This window comes from Mycteria americana, chromosome 1 (genome assembly GCF_035582795.1).
Source record: "Mycteria americana isolate JAX WOST 10 ecotype Jacksonville Zoo and Gardens chromosome 1, USCA_MyAme_1.0, whole genome shotgun sequence".
NCBI classification, from domain to species: Eukaryota; Metazoa; Chordata; class Aves; order Ciconiiformes; family Ciconiidae; genus Mycteria; species Mycteria americana.
The window spans coordinates 214,755,332-214,770,408 of record NC_134365.1 but is presented as its reverse complement, the minus strand read 5'-3'; the positions used below and the strand labels follow the sequence as shown (position 1 = coordinate 214,770,408).

The following is a 15,077-nucleotide window of genomic DNA, read 5'->3' as shown; positions in this document are numbered from 1 at the left end:
GCTGTGTCAGAGCACTGCTTATCTCTGAGCCATTGGACCAGCCCACTGACACAGGCCTCTCTCTGGATACCCCTTCTCTGTACATTTTCCAAGCAAGAGCAGTCCACAGATTTTTTTTCCTATCTCCTCCTCTACCTGCCACATGCTGTTTGTGTTTTAACTCTGTTCATCTTGGCTCTCAGTAGGCATCAACACCTTTCACACACGCTGTAGCGCCAGAGATCAGACCACTCACTGCCATCACTGGCCGAAGATCCCAACCAACCCAGACTTATTTGCTACAGCCGACTTGCTACAGATCAGCCTCTTGCACATCGCCAAGCCTCAGCCAAGCTACGAAAAACGCTTGTGGTGGGAAGCAGCCAGGTTGCTGACGGCAATTTGAGGTTATACACGACGAGGAACGACCCGCGGCCACGTGGTGAGAGAAAAACATGGCGGCCGCAGCGCTGCCTCGCCGGCACTGGCCGGTGCGTGCGCATGCGCAGGGCGCGTTGTCGCTCCTCCCCTCCGCATGGCGGCGCCCTCAAGCCGGCCCCCTTCCCTGCCGCCGAGGACTACAGTACCCAGCATGCCCCGCGGAGCTCGACCGGAAAGGGGTCTCGAGAGCGCTTGCGCAGTGGGGACTGCGGGTGGTGGCTGGCGGCGCGGGTCGGAAGCGGCGGGCTCGTGCCGTGATGAGGGGCGCTCGGCCCAGCGCCGCTTTTCTCGCCTGGGGTGGCGGCTCCCGGTCGGTCCCGTGCCCGCGCCCGCTCCGGGCCCTGCTGCCTCCGGTTTTTCGGAGAGGTGAGAGGTGCCGGATGGCCGTGCGCGGCCCCTTGGCGCGCTGGGAGCCGGCGAGTCCGCCGGCAGCCCCTCTGCCGGGCTGTGCTCGGCGCTGCGCACAGGGCAGGCAGGCGGCTCCCAGCCCCTCCGGGGGACGAGGAGCGAAAGCGGCAGGAGGGGGCACAAGGCTGCCTGCTGTAGTAGGGAGTAACCTGGGCCTCGGGGTCTGTTGAGTTGCATTGGAGGCCGCACAGGGTGTTTGGCGGGCTGGGCTGGTTGCCTGAGAGCGATCGTGGGGTTCTGTCCCTGGGGCGGTGTGTGAGGGAGCGCAAAACGCCTTGCTTTTGGGGCTGTAACAAGTCCGAGGCAAGGGGCCTGCTACATGGGCAAGAACAGTCGATTCAGTAGGTTATGGGGACTGACAGGGAATGTTTGAGACTGGAAGAGCAATGGGAGTTAGCCAAGGGGTGCAGAAAGCCATCACAAATGGTGTCTCAGATATGGTCTGTGGAGACGTAAGTGACTTTTGAGGACAGCTTTGGGCTAAGAGCCGTGCATCGAAGCTGGTGAAGGGTCTAGAGCACAAGTCTGATGAGGAGCGGCTGAGGGAACTGGGGTTGTTTAGCCTGGAGAAAAGGAGGCTGAGGGGGAGACCTTAACGCTCTCCACAACTACCTGAAAGGAGGTTGTAGAGAGGTGGGGGTTGGTCTCTTCTCCCAGGTAACGAGTGATAGGATGAGACGAAATGGCCTCAGGTTGTGCAAGGGTAGGTTTTAGATTGGATATTAGGCAAAATTTCTTCCCTGAAAGGGTGGTCAAGCATTGGAAGAGGCTGCCCAGGGTAGTAGCTGAGTCACCATCCCTGGAGGTATTTAGAAGACATGTAGATGTGGTGCTTAGGGACGTGGTTGAATGGTGGACTTGGCAGTGTAAGGTTAATGGTTGGACGTGATGATCTTAAAGGTCTTTTCCAAGCTAAATGATTCTATGATTCTGTGATTGAGTCAATACAGCAGTGAAGCGATAGGAAAAAGAGCAGCATGTCTAGGCAACCAAAAGCTTCATGCTGTAATATCAGCTTTTCTGAGTGAATGTCTCTGCAATATATATGTTCAATCCAGTGAAAAAATATCCACTAACACATTTAGAAGACAAAGAGCTGTGTGTTTAAAAGCTGTTACAGCTCAGTAAAAAGTGTTTTATTCCACAGTAAATTTTAGAGTTATTTTAAATTATTTGTATGTAGTACTCGGTGTTCATGCACTCAAACACAAATCTTTCCTTTGTCTCTTAAGTCTTATACGGAGTTTGGTTTGGATACTACAGATGGCTTAGTTATAGTCACTTCTTTAGAGTAGATACAAGGTAGCATGTAACTTGATTTATCTAGCAGTGGCCTAACATAACTTCCCTGTTGTTTAAATGATATAAAGTTTTTGAGTAAAGGTCTAGATAAGATACGGAACAACATTTTGGTTAAGGCAGAGAGCCAGCAGCGAGAAAGGTTTCAAGTAAGCATGGATTTAGAACTAACAGGTCTTTTTAGATAACAAAGAATCTATCAGAACGGCATCTGTAGCATGCAAGGCCCCACAAAGATAAGATGAAGGGAAAAATATGCTTGAAATAAAGTAGGAGAAGCAGGGAAACATCTTGTGGGAAGGCATTCATGTAATAAAAAGGCTGGATCTTTAATACCTATCTCACAGGTCTTAGGCAGAAACATCGTATTGCTTTGTTTCCCGGGTACTTTATTGGTGCATCAAGAAATTAATTCTGAACATTAGATTTGCATAACTGTCTAAAAAAAACCCCATAGCTTTATCTTTACACATGGGACTCTCCTTGCTGGAATGGATAGTCATAGAAGAAAGTGTAAAGAGAACGTGGTTGAGGGATTCTGTGGAGAACCAAACGAATGATGTTAGCTGTAACCAGCAGAAATTGGCAGTGCGTTAGAACTGCTGATGTTTTAAAAGTAGGAAAATTGTTTAAGTGATGTTTCTCAAATATTCTAATACAGTTGTTTGTGGTGGTTTTATTTTTGGTGTATCAGGATGCTTGTCTGTTGCACAGCTTCCTAGTTATACAAATGCAATTAGGATCAATCTATGAGTCCTAGTTAGTATCAATCCCTTTTCCATAGGAAATCTATGGTTTCTGATGTGTGCTGTAACCAAGCTGTCAAAAGGACCCAGCTTTTTGTTGTGACTTCCATGCAGCTTTGCTATGATGAAAGACATTAAAATTACTGTATTGCATGATAAACCAATCAGGTTAAGTTTAAAGCACATGTTGTCACTTCCAGGTTTTGCTGCCACACTCATTAGGAAGTCATATGATGTCAGAAGAGTTGAAATCACTCCCCTGGAGCAGAGGAAGGTAACTTTTGATACCCATGCTTTGGTGCAGGATCTGGAAGCCCACGGTAAGTGATATCTGATAAATAATTCAAAGGCAAACTTTTAGTTGAAGTACTAAAACTTTGAGTGCTATCAGTTTTCCCAAAGTACCAATACTTGGTGTTAGAAAATGTTTTGGCAGCCTCTCAAGGAGGCTGGTGAAGGAGAGGCATCTGACACTGTTTCATATCTCTGTAACCGTACAGATAACTATTACATTAGATTTACCTCATTTGTAGCTGTAGGCAAGTTTATATAGTATCTTCCAGACAAGGAAAGTAATACAGTTAACAAATGTAAAGTAACAATAACAGTTGAAGAACTGTTTTCTAGCAGAACCAAAGCTTTAATAGAAGTTACTTCTACTAGCCTGCTAATAGTAACTGAAGTTTTTTTTCTAACTAGAAATACTTGCAGCAGCATAGCACCGTGATACATTCTTAATACCTGCACTTTTATTTTGTGAATGTGTCTCTCTTAAGCCCTATGAAAGGTCCATCTAGCCCTGGCTCCTGGCCCCAGCTGTGAGTCAGTGCCTGCAGAAGAGTGTTAAAACGGGGCAGATGCATGTGACATCCTCTTGTACTTTCTGAGCCTCCAACTGTTTTCACTCTGGAGGTATTTTGGGTCGGGTGTGAGTTTTAGTAACCTTCAGTGGAATTATTTTCACAAGTTTATTCAGTTCCTGAACCACTATGAACTGATTAGTACCCAAAACATCTTTTCTCCTGGAGTTTCAGATGCCCACTCCTTTTGTTTATGGAGAACCTGGCTTCTACGAGGTTAATTTGATGCCCGCTCAAGCTCTTTTGTGGGAAGAGGGAATGAACATTTGATCTCTCGTGTCATTCATGATTATGTAAACTTCTGTCATATTCCCCCGTCATTCTTTTCCAAACAGAAGAGTCCTAGCATGTTGAATTTTTCCTTCAGCAGTAGCTTTGCCATACTTTTGGTCATTCATGATGTCCTCTGTGAATCTTTTCCACTTCTGTCACATCCTGTTTCAAAGGGGAGGGAACAGAGCTGCTGGCACTATTTGACAACTGAATGTCCCATGGATTTGAACAGTGACGTAATGTTGCATCTGTTTTGTTCTCTGCTCCTTCTCTTAGTAATTCCTAAGGGTTTGGTTTGCTTTACTGATACCTACTAAACGTTGAACTGATATCTTCATCAGGCTAGCAACTATCTTTTAAAATCACAAGATCTTTCTCCTAAGTGACAGTAGGAATTTTATCCAACCTGAGGTTAGGATTTTTTCCACTATTTGGGTCTAATAATAATATGTATTAGTAGTTAGAAGACTCCTAATAGTCCACTAACAATGTTTATTTTTTTCATGTATGTAAGACTTGTCAGCCTGTAGTTCCTGACATCTCTTCTGGAATTGTTTTTAAAAACTGGCACTGTATTTGCCATTTTCCAGTTCTCGAGTAACCGAGGTAGGCTGTGAGATGTTACTTGTCCCCACTACTAATTCAGCTATTTCTTCTTCAAGTTCCTTTAGAACTCGTGGGGTGAAGTCTCTGGTGCTGGTACACTGTGTTGTTATTCAGTTTAATTTGTTCCATAACTTCTACAAATACTTCAGTGCTACAGTGAAAGGACTCTATAGGTAAAACCTATACATATCACAGAAGTGAGAGAGGCGTTTAGTTTTTCTCAAACTTGGTGCAGGCAGTTTTCAGGCTCCGTTCTCTTGCTTATATGAATTTCTCCACATTTTCTAAACTTCCATGCAACAAGGACACTTCCTGCTACAGAGTAAGACCAAAATAATGAATTGGCAAAAGCCTAAGTAACGCTGAAAATTCAGAGGAACTGAAGCAATGCTATCACACCTCTTAGTGGAAGGAAACTGTCATAAAGCATGCATAGCTTTTTTAGTAATGTAAACCAATGATGCAGCTTGACAGTACAAGTATTTTAGAAGGGAGCAGTGGCATATTTCTCTGCATTATTTGCCCTGAAAGCATTTTTCAACAAAAAGTTAATTGATCCCACTTCATGAAATGGGTCAATTGAAATACAACACGTCAGCGAGACTGCTGGAAATAAATACTTAGGGCCAAAGCTCCCGGCACTAGATCAGATATGGCGAAAATGACAGCTGGGTTTGGTTTTTTCCCCACTATTTAGTGCACATCATTTTTAATGCTTCAAAATTGCACCAAGCTATGGACAAAGTGTCATTTTTATCATCAGAAAGCAAAGATCCCAGTTTGAATTCATTCTGCAGGCAATGGATGCATCAGTTTTAAAATCAGTTTTACATGTGTTCATGTCTGTGCAGAACAATTTCAATATATGCAGGCTGACTTCTTAAGTTTATTATTCTATAGGATGCATGCTTTGTAGCTCAAGGTAAGTTTGGTTTTAACAGAATTTGCCAAAGTTCATTATAAAATAAACTTTCGCTGAATTATTTTTATAATGCATGAACAGTTAAACAATGTACAGAAATTTGGTCCTTCTGTCAGCTGCGTGCATAGACTATTTCAGCGTATCAAAAGTTAATGTGCTTCAGATTTTTGTAGCATTAAGTCTGTGGTTTTCCTAGTTGAAAGTCACGGTGACTGGCTCCTCGCTCTCAGTTTTCAGTAATTGTGTGATTTCCCAGTTGCCACTGTAGTTAGGTACAGCACTTGAGTGTCCCAGTTTATGACGTACCTCTTGCTCTTCTCTTCATCCAGCTCTCTAATGTTAGCTGAACTTGTCATCCTTCAACTGTCTTTTAGGCTTTGGGAAGGAGCAAGCGGAGACCATCGTATCGGCATTAATAACCCTGTCGAATGTCAGCTTAGACACAGTCTATAAGGATATGGTTACACAGGCTCAGCAGGTAAAAAGTAATCTATGCTGTACGTATCCAGCATTGTGTAACTATAATGGCTTGTATTTGCATATTTGAAAGACAAGTGAGCAACTCTCTATAGTACTATAAACACTTCACTGAGATCCGTTTTCCTAAGTTTCAAGGTGGTATTAAGAATAGTAAGATCTTACACCTTTCACCTCACAGCACTGTTTTCCAAATGCAGCCACAATATACAAGTGTAATGCAGAGATTGCTTCACTTGCTACTGAAAAGCTCTGCGGTGAAACCAGACTTTTAACTGTGCTTTATGACAGTTGAGGGCAGAAGAGAGATTCAAGGAGGAGTTCCTGAGGCATAACAAGACCACCTAAAATATCAGAAAATTGTCAGTATTTTTATTGAACTTTAGTAAAGATGTCAACTCTGTTCTGAGACACACTGTATTTGTCCTATTTTCCTATTCATAAACTAAAAACTACTATTAAAACTATTTCATTATTTTATTCTGCATTTTGGTTTCTAAAGCTACATCTCTAGTAAAAGCTCAACATGGCTAAGCTGTGGGCACAAACACCATGACCCGCTTGTCCAGAGCCACTGTGGTGCCTTGTTTTGATTTTGACCTGTGCCAGTTCTCGGTTTCCCTGACCTGGGCACAATTTATGTGAAAGTATAGGACCAGGAACTGTTCCCACCAGGCAGGGTGGAAAAGAGCCATCTGTTTTAGGAGGAAGAGACTTTAGCCATCTGGACATCATCTGTGGTGTGTCACGTGCCCTCGGGGACAGAAGTGGGCTCTGAATTATTTAGTTGTTGGTATAAACCCCACTGGTCAGGTCAACACCTCAGCCTGCCCTCCAGCAAAGCACCGAGGCATCTCCTTCGCTTAGATACTCAAGTTCCTGTTTGTGGCCGTGTCTGGAGGCAGTGAATCAGTTAAGTAGCATGGCTGGGTTTTCTGTTGATAATAGAGGTGGTGACAAGTTTCGTTTTAACAAAATTGCCAAAATAAAAAGAACTTTAGTGGCTAGACATCTGGGCCAGGATAATAAAGCTCTGATGCACAGTAATGGTTTTAATAATTACTCAGGAAGGCTGTGCAAGCTGAAATTACGTGCCATTCTTCTTCAATGAGTTAATGCAATTACGCATTCATTGCTATTTTATTTAAACTGCTGAGCCTTCCTTCCAACAGATTTTTATCTTGCTGGCATTTATGCTTAACAAAAGTTACCTAACTTTTTTCTATAAATCTCAGAAGACAAGAACTTTTGTCTCTCTCTTTTTTCCATCAAAATGGGAATCTTTCTTTTTGGAGATCCTATTATATGTAAAGAAAGTCAGTATCCTGAATATAATTTGCATGGAATTGTGTTAGGCAGAAATGCTGGTTTTTATAGTGTATGTTGACATGGAATGTTTTAAGATGGGATGAGGCAAATTAGCTCTGCAGTGTAAATGCAACTGAGGTTTCCCCAGGAATTGTAGAAACTTCATTGTGTTCAATGAAGTAGTCAGAATTTAGTAGGAGTTGGGTCAGGGCATATTTTAATGCTTTCGAGATTCTAAAATACAAAGTTTCTTCCTTTATTTTCTTTTTATTTTTTTTACTCTGTAGTTTATAAATAGCAGTTGAATCCTGAACTTGTTAGTCCAAACGCCAGGAAGGCTCTTTTCATTGCTTTCCAGCAATGTTTTACTAGCGTACCTGACACTTAATGCTGAGGACAGTGTGATATTCATATCATTAAGTCTTTGGCTTTTGATAACTTTGTGGGCAAGAAATGGAAATGCTTCCTTAGGAACTGGATTCAAACCCATAATTAATGCTTCATGGGCTACTGAATGTTCATTGAAAGTGGAAGTGAATGAAGGACTAACCTGTAGTCTCGGATCTATTCCATTTCATAGCTGCTTAGACTAATACCTCTGGCTTTTTTGCTTAAATTCAGAATTTGTGTATTAAAGCAACAGAAAACGCACAAAACCAAGACCTCTTGAGTCTTTCAAACAAATTGCAGCTATAAAATTCCATGTTTGTCACGTTCTTGTTGGAGAGTCTCCCCATTTTTTGTGCTTTGCAGTAGCTAATTTCATGATTTCAGACATAAAAATCTTTCCTTTACTTGCCAGAAAGGGTGCAACTTGATCAATGACATGTTTTATTGTTTCTAAGGAAATAACTTTACAGCAGATAATGGCACATTTGGACTCCATTCGAAAAGATATGGTCATCCTGGAGAAAAGTGAATTTGCAAACTTGAGAGCAGAGAATGAGGTACTAATATTTTTAATTAAGCAGTTAAATTGTAATACGTGTTGCATTATACCTTTTGTACATTTTTGTGGACAAAATATGAATGTAAAACTAATTATGGATACTTTTATCAGAGTTGAAGTGTTTGTAGATTACTCCTTCTGTGATCACATAAAAATATATTTCACGTGCTAAGACTTGCTCAATTCTTCGTTAAAGAAAAAAAAAATCTACACATCTTAGAATCGTCTTCTGTATTTTTATTTAAGGGTGATTCTGGTAGAGTCTTGTCACCTTTAACCTCACAATGCAGGGAGAGCAGTCAGCTGTTTCTTTGCAACGGTTTAATTAAACTGGTGGTTGAGACACGTTTCGCTTTTGCTTGACAGCATTTTGGTATTTTTCTGCTGTCTTTAGTCTCAGAGTAACAAGATCATCATCATTACAAAATAATTCCTTTATTTGGAGCAAAATTCCCAGCAGATTATATATGGTTATACAGATTGAACACACTAGTTAGGATATTTAATCAAGAAGAAATTGCCCCATTGGGAGAAAAATTATGGAAGAATAATTGCAGTGGTATGCGCTTACGTGACTGATTAACTTGGTCAGCAGTTTTCTGAATTTGTAAAATTGCTTTTTTTCTCCTCTGCACTTAGAAAATGAAAATTGAATTAGATCAAGTGAAACAGCAGCTAATGGTAAGTAAACAGCAAGTACCTACACCCTCCTATTAGAGAAAGTAAATAGTTATTTTCATAATCTTTATTTGCTTTAAAGAATGAAACCGGTAAAATCCGAGCTGACAGCAAGCTAGACATAAACCTGGAAAGGAGCAGAGTGACAGATATGGTAAGCTGGTCTGTGAAGATACCCTTATCAGTTCTGTGTCTTGTTTTCCGTTACTACAATTGTAACTTATCTTTTATCCACAGTTTACAGATCAGGAGAGGAAACTGATGGAAGCAACTACAGAGTTTCATAAAAAAGTAAGTATTGAACAGAGCTCACTGTGTATTGAGCAGGATACAGTTATGCATTGCATGTTACATAAACCCCAACCTTTCGTGAAAGTCAATGGATTTTGGAATGTGGTAAAGCAGAAGGCTGGGCCGTCTCACTCGTGTCTGCTGTATGTGTCTACTGCCTAGGTCTGTGGGATTTGCAGTAAGTGCTGTGCAGGCAGAAGGAGGCATACAACCCTTGTCTCTTGCTTCCTGAGTATCTTATGTGCAGGCTGTTATAGGTGGGATGTGCCCTGTCGTGCTGCCCTTCCCAGTATTAACAGATGAGCTGATCAGCTGTACCAGGGGGATGGTTCAGGTGCCTACAGCCAAGCAAGTATTTCAAGGGCTGGGAACTCCTCCAGGCTGCTAGCGGGTGCTGAAGACTAAGAGGCTGAAGATGGACATGTCCCATCTTCGGCATCTCCTCCCTTTTCTGGACATGGCTTGTGAATGCTTAAACCTTCGTTTTGCAAAAATTTCAGGATACTGTCTACGCACTGTAGATTGCCTCCTTTAGGAAGCACTGGCATATCAGGGACAAAAAGCTGTATGATCTGAGTTTTCTCTTTTTCTGTCTCCCTCTTTAATATTCTTCCTGGATTGTATTAAATGCTGTTCTGTGTCTTCTAAGGTCTCTTACCAGTTACGTATTTTACTTCAATGATAGTTTGGAAATTCATTTCTCTTTCTTGTTGCTGATAGCACGGCGTTCTTGTTTGGCTTTGCAAAGCTGAAAGGGCTAGAGATTGTTGTCAAATATATGCTATCTTTTAATGTTTCAGGATTCAAGTACCAACAGCGTTATTTCAGAAATCAGTAACAAAATTGACACTGAAATAGCTTCCTTAAAAACGCTCATGGAATCAAATAAACTGGATACAATACGCTATTTGGCAGGTATGTGATAGGCAAGGAGGTGAGTACCAGTATTGTATTTTGGATGTATAAAATTTTATTCAAGAATCTATGCAAAGTGAATCCAGGAAGTCAGTTGTGTTACAGCAGACAACTGGGACTGGGGGGGATGGGACCCCCCCCAGTTGAAAGAAATGTGACAGAACACAGGAGAGGTGGAAACATGCAGACGCTGCTGCAGTTGGACTGGGATTGCGCCCAGAATGGCGATTAGGAGGAACATGGACGTGATTTTTAAATTTTTTTTTTTAAAGAGTAGGAAAGAAGCCAAAATACCTTGTCTAGTCTGACGGTACCTCTGCTTGCTGTAGGGCAGCCATTTATGTGGCGGAGTTGCTCCAGCAGTTCTCCTGAGCTTACTTAAGTTACCCTGAAAGTCTGCTGATACTCAGGACTAGTCAGAGTGACGAGTTCTGCCTCCCATTCAGTCCTCCACAGACACATAGTTTCAGTGTGGCAGTACTGGTCCTTTCCCCTGCCAAGCAGAACAAATTTCAGTCTGATTTGAGATTGTCTTCTCAATATATACATAACCAGTGAAATTTTTATTGTATTGGAGCTGGATAAAAAGAGAGTAAGGCATTACATTTGGAAGTGAGAACAAGTTCAAAGGGAAACATAATTAGCTTTATTCTAACACTAATTGAAGCAGCAGCTTAACAAATCTGAAAGACAACTCGTCAGGCTTCTGAGGTGCTGCCTAGATATCCTAATGTTGTCTCAGATGTGTGTTGTTAGTTCATTGTAATTTTATTCAGTGGAAAATCATTTTAATTATAGGATCATAGAATCATTAAGGTTGGAAAACACCTCTAAGATCTAGTCCAACTGTCAACCCAACACCTCCATGCCTACTAAACCATGTCCTAAAGTACCACATCTACATGTCTTTTAAATACCTCCAGGGATGGTGACCCCACCATCTCTCTGGGCAGCCTGTTCCCATGCTTGATCACCCTTTCAGTAAAGAAATTTTGCCTAATATCCAATCTAAACCTCCCCTAGCACAACTTGAGGCCATTTCCTCTCGTCCTATGGCTAGTAACTCGGGAGAACAGACCGACAGCAACCTTGCTACACCCTCCTTTCGGGTAGTTATAGCGAGCGATAAGGTCTCCCCTGAGCCTGCTTTTCTCCAGACTAAACAGCCCAGTTCCCTCAGCCGCTCCTCATCAGACTTGTTCTCCAGACCCTTCACCAGCTTCGTTGCCCTTCTCTGGACACGCTCCAGCACCTCAATGTCTCTCTTGTAGTGAGGGGCCCAAAACTGAACACAGGATTCGAGATGCGGCCTCACCAGTGCCAAGTACAGGGGCACGATCACTTCCCTAGTCCTGCTGGCCACACTATTTGTGATACAAGCCAGGATGCTATTGGCCTTCTTGGCCACCTGGGCACACTGCTGGCTCATATTCAGCAACCAACACCCCCAGGTCCTTTTCCGCCAGGCAGCTTTATGTCTAATGCAAGACCTGGTACAGCCATCTCCCCTGTAATACAATTGCCAACAGATGGGTGACAATAGTAAAAGTTACTGTAGCCTGTTGTAGTTATTCAGATGTGTCCCTGAAAACACAGTTCCTCAGGCTGCTGAACTCGCCCTCCCATCTCCCCACCCGGGCAATGCCACTGTGCAGGATATTACATCTAAGACAAGTCATTGTCTTCTAAAAGTATTCTGTCACACCTGCAGCAACGCGGGAAGTTTAGGAGGCTCTGCTCTAGAGCTGTTATCATTCTTCCATCTGTTTGCAGTTAACTTCCTCTATGTAGAAGGTGATACAATTTAGCATTCAGCTAATTATTTCTTTTTTTTTTTTTTTTTTTTTAACAGCTTCGGTGTTCACTTGCTTAGCAATAGCACTGGGATTTTACAGGTTCTGGAAATAGATCTAAATGGAGTGACTGCATCAAATACAGACGGAGAAAAGGCCACCCAGGCAACATCAGTTAGACGATGATGTTTGCGCTGTAGATAACCTTGGTACCTTTTTGTTTTGATGTTCTTACTGTGCACTAAAAATGTTTTCTGAATATGTAACACTAAAGATCAAAATAATTGGAGGGGAAGTAGGCAAATAGTAATATTTCATTGCCCCCTACTGAATACTGTATTTATTTCAGAGGACTACTTATGCTAAATCAGAAAGTTTTTCCTAATGTGTTTTAGAATTATTTTTGTTTTCTTTTGGAATACTCTCAAAGGAACATTCTCACTCGCAGCTCCTCTCAAAATGGAAATATTAAACATTTGATATGCCCTTGAAATGGGAATACTATTCCCAAGTTAGTATTCCCATATTGGGAATACCAATGCCATATTCCAACAGATTGCTCTGATCCAAGTAAATTAATCTTAAATATAGGATCTGGATTTTTGCCTTCAGTCTGCTCCTCTCTTTTCTGACAGACTGAAGCCTGGCCCTTTCGGTTTTTTATTTATATATAAACACACACTCCAAGGCCTTTACTAAAGAATCCTTGCTTTTCTTGAAAACCGTTTAGATAAATTTAAAATCTCATGTAGAACTAAAATGTCTCCATAGATGTATTCTTTTTTTTTTTTTTTTAGTATCTCTTGCAATTTCCATAACCCTAGAGGTCAACAGAATGGAAGAACTTCTCTCTTTGTCTTTCCAAGGGGAAGTGCCTCCACTCTCAGCAACTGTGTACAGCCCTGGGGCAGATAAGTGCTCTTAACACCTCCAAGTAGTGCAGAGTATTTCCAATAAACCCTCACGTAATTTCTGGGCATAGGATCTGGCTTGTAACATGGAAATACTTAGCATCTCAGTGGTGCCAGTGTCATGGTGGTCATCCTCCTCCCATCTCCACACTCCTCCGGACTGTTCTGTAATCCTGTGGGACCCACCGACTCCCCTAACTTCTGGTGATGACCCCTCTACTTTCTGCAAGGACTTCATCTTCTTGCAGAGGTGGGACAGAGCAGGCGGATGCCTTCCACAACTGAGGCAGTTACACCTTGTTGAGTACAAATGCATATGCTTGGTTTGATTCTTTTAATAAATATTAATTTAAAAACTCTTCCTGGATTAAACTTTTAAGTAAGAGTAGGCTATTTATGGGCTAAAGAGTATTTAGTACTGATTAGCACCAATTTTTTTATTGCAGTTTTATTCTGTTTACAGTTGAACCTGCTGGTATCCTGCTAATTCTTATATTCTATACATTAAATTATTTATCATCTTCATTTAAGAAAATAAAGTTAATTTCTTATATTTTCTATCTGACTATCTGAGAGACTTCAATATAGATTACCAGACTGGAAACAGGCACAGTGCTATTATATTGGGAGTTGAGGCTGCTTTTTCTGTTGTCTCTGTGTTTGTCAAATAGGCACAGGTGCTGGCAGCCACTTCTCTGTTGTAACTGTTGTGTGTACAAATCCATCTGTGTGTAAGCTGTAACCATTTCTGAGGTTCTTGGAATCGTTTAGGTTGGAAAAGACCTTTAAGATCATCACGTCCAACCATTAACCTTACACTGCCAAGTCCACCACTAAACCATGTCCCTAAGCACCACATCTCCACGTCCTTTAAATACCTCCAGGGATGGTGACTCCACCGCTTCCCTGGGCAGTCTGTTCCAATGCTTGACCACCCTTTCGGTGAAGAAATTTTTCCTAATATCCAATCTAAACCTCCTCTAGACCAACTTGAGACCAACATTTCTTCTTGTCCTATCACTTGTTACTTGGGAGAAGAGACCGACCCCCACCTTTCTACAACCTCCTTTCAGGTAGTTGTAGAGAGCGATAAGGTCTCCCCTCAGCCTCCTTTTCTCCAGGCTAAACAGTCCCCGCTCCCTCAGCTGCTCCTCATCAGACTTGTGCTCTAGACCCTTCACCAGCTTCGTTGTCCTTCTTTGGATGCAGAATGACTCGGGTTGACCTTTTGCACTGTTCCTACGTGAGAATTTAGCACCAACGCTGATGCAGGAAATAGTTCATCTACTGCAGCTTCTCACCACCATCATCCCCTACACGCTGAAGTGGGCTTTGGAGACTGGATTTCTCTTTAGTGCTGATATAAGGCTTATGCTGTCACTCAGCGTGCCTCTCAGTCTGTGCACACAAAAACACATCAATTTTTTTTCAGTACCTTTGAAATTCTGAGAGATTAAGTTTCCTTTGGTAGCTAAGGAAAGGACAGATCAGGATTGAAGCACTAGCAAGTTAACCTTACAGTGCAAGGATTTCTTGTTGAAATCAAAACTCTCACAATATGCATTATGAGGGTTCCAAAGGCAAAAGAATTTCACAACAGCACACAGCTGAGAGAAAAAATCTTTATATGTGAAGTCATGAAATGTTTTTTTAGGCATGGAGTAGAGGTCAGGATTGCCGTCTCTTAACCACAACATGCCCCATCACCTAGTGAACTCTTCAGCCCTCAGTTAGACTCGGAGGCCCACTGCTGCAGTTCGTCTGGCACCTCATGAAGGAGTAGCTTCCTGGCTTATTTAGGAATGACCTGAAGATGAAAATCAAGGGGCCTGGCACCTGTCTGCAGCTGAGAGGTACTCCAGACACTGTGTTCTGGTTCCAGACCAAAGGTCCTATCTGATTATTTTAGGAGGTAAGGTGCTTTTATTTTTTTTTCCTTCCTAAGGCAGTAGTACAAAATAGGCTAGTAGATGGGGATGCTTGTCTCGGACCTAGGGGGGGCCTATGACATTGCTGCAGTTAAGTCTTGAAATGTCACTTTATAATTTGCAAAGCTGTTGCTAAACTACTACCTGGGCAAGAAGAGAAGTCCTTCTGCTTTTTCTTTTCTTTTTTTTTTTTTTTTAATAAGAAATGCTGCTGCTGTGATTTAAAAATATTTGCTATCCCAGAGAACTAAAAAAATACTTCACTGAAATGCAGAGAACCACAACTCATCTGT

General features: G+C 42.0%; 1 protein-coding gene across 2 annotated transcripts; it reads left to right on the top strand.

Moving 5' to 3' along the window:
- Window positions 1–606: 606 nt before the first annotated feature.
- On the top strand, window positions 607–15,042 carry CCDC90B (coiled-coil domain containing 90B). 2 transcript variants are annotated; one of them, XR_012773847.1, is made up of 10 exons: window positions 607–786; window positions 3,074–3,193; window positions 5,909–6,012; window positions 8,165–8,266; window positions 8,908–8,949; window positions 9,029–9,100; window positions 9,184–9,237; window positions 10,038–10,152; window positions 12,005–12,154; window positions 14,511–15,042. XR_012773847.1 is itself a non-coding variant. In XM_075491166.1 (9 exons), the coding sequence occupies exons 1-9, from the start codon at window positions 678–680 to the stop codon at window positions 12,058–12,060; spliced, it is 774 nt and encodes a 257-aa protein (XP_075347281.1). In that variant the 5' UTR covers window positions 607–677; the 3' UTR covers window positions 12,061–13,385. The 2 variants fall into 2 exon arrangements, 1 of the variants encoding a protein (XP_075347281.1); XM_075491166.1 differs by lacking the exon at window positions 14,511–15,042 and having other exon boundaries at window positions 12,005–13,385.
- The last annotated feature ends 35 nt before the right edge of the window (window positions 15,043–15,077 follow it).

Bases quoted from the DNA above. Each gene is read 5' to 3' on its own strand.
- CCDC90B (XM_075491166.1), top strand. From the start codon at position 678: ATGAGGGGCGCTCGGCCCAGCGCCGCTTTTCTCGCCTGGGGTGGCGGC. The intron at 8,267-8,907 runs GTACTAATATTT...CTCTGCACTTAG, and splicing joins ACTTGAGAGCAGAGAATGAG to AAAATGAAAATTGAATTAGA. The intron at 9,101-9,183 runs GTAAGCTGGTCT...TTTTATCCACAG, and splicing joins GGAGCAGAGTGACAGATATG to TTTACAGATCAGGAGAGGAA.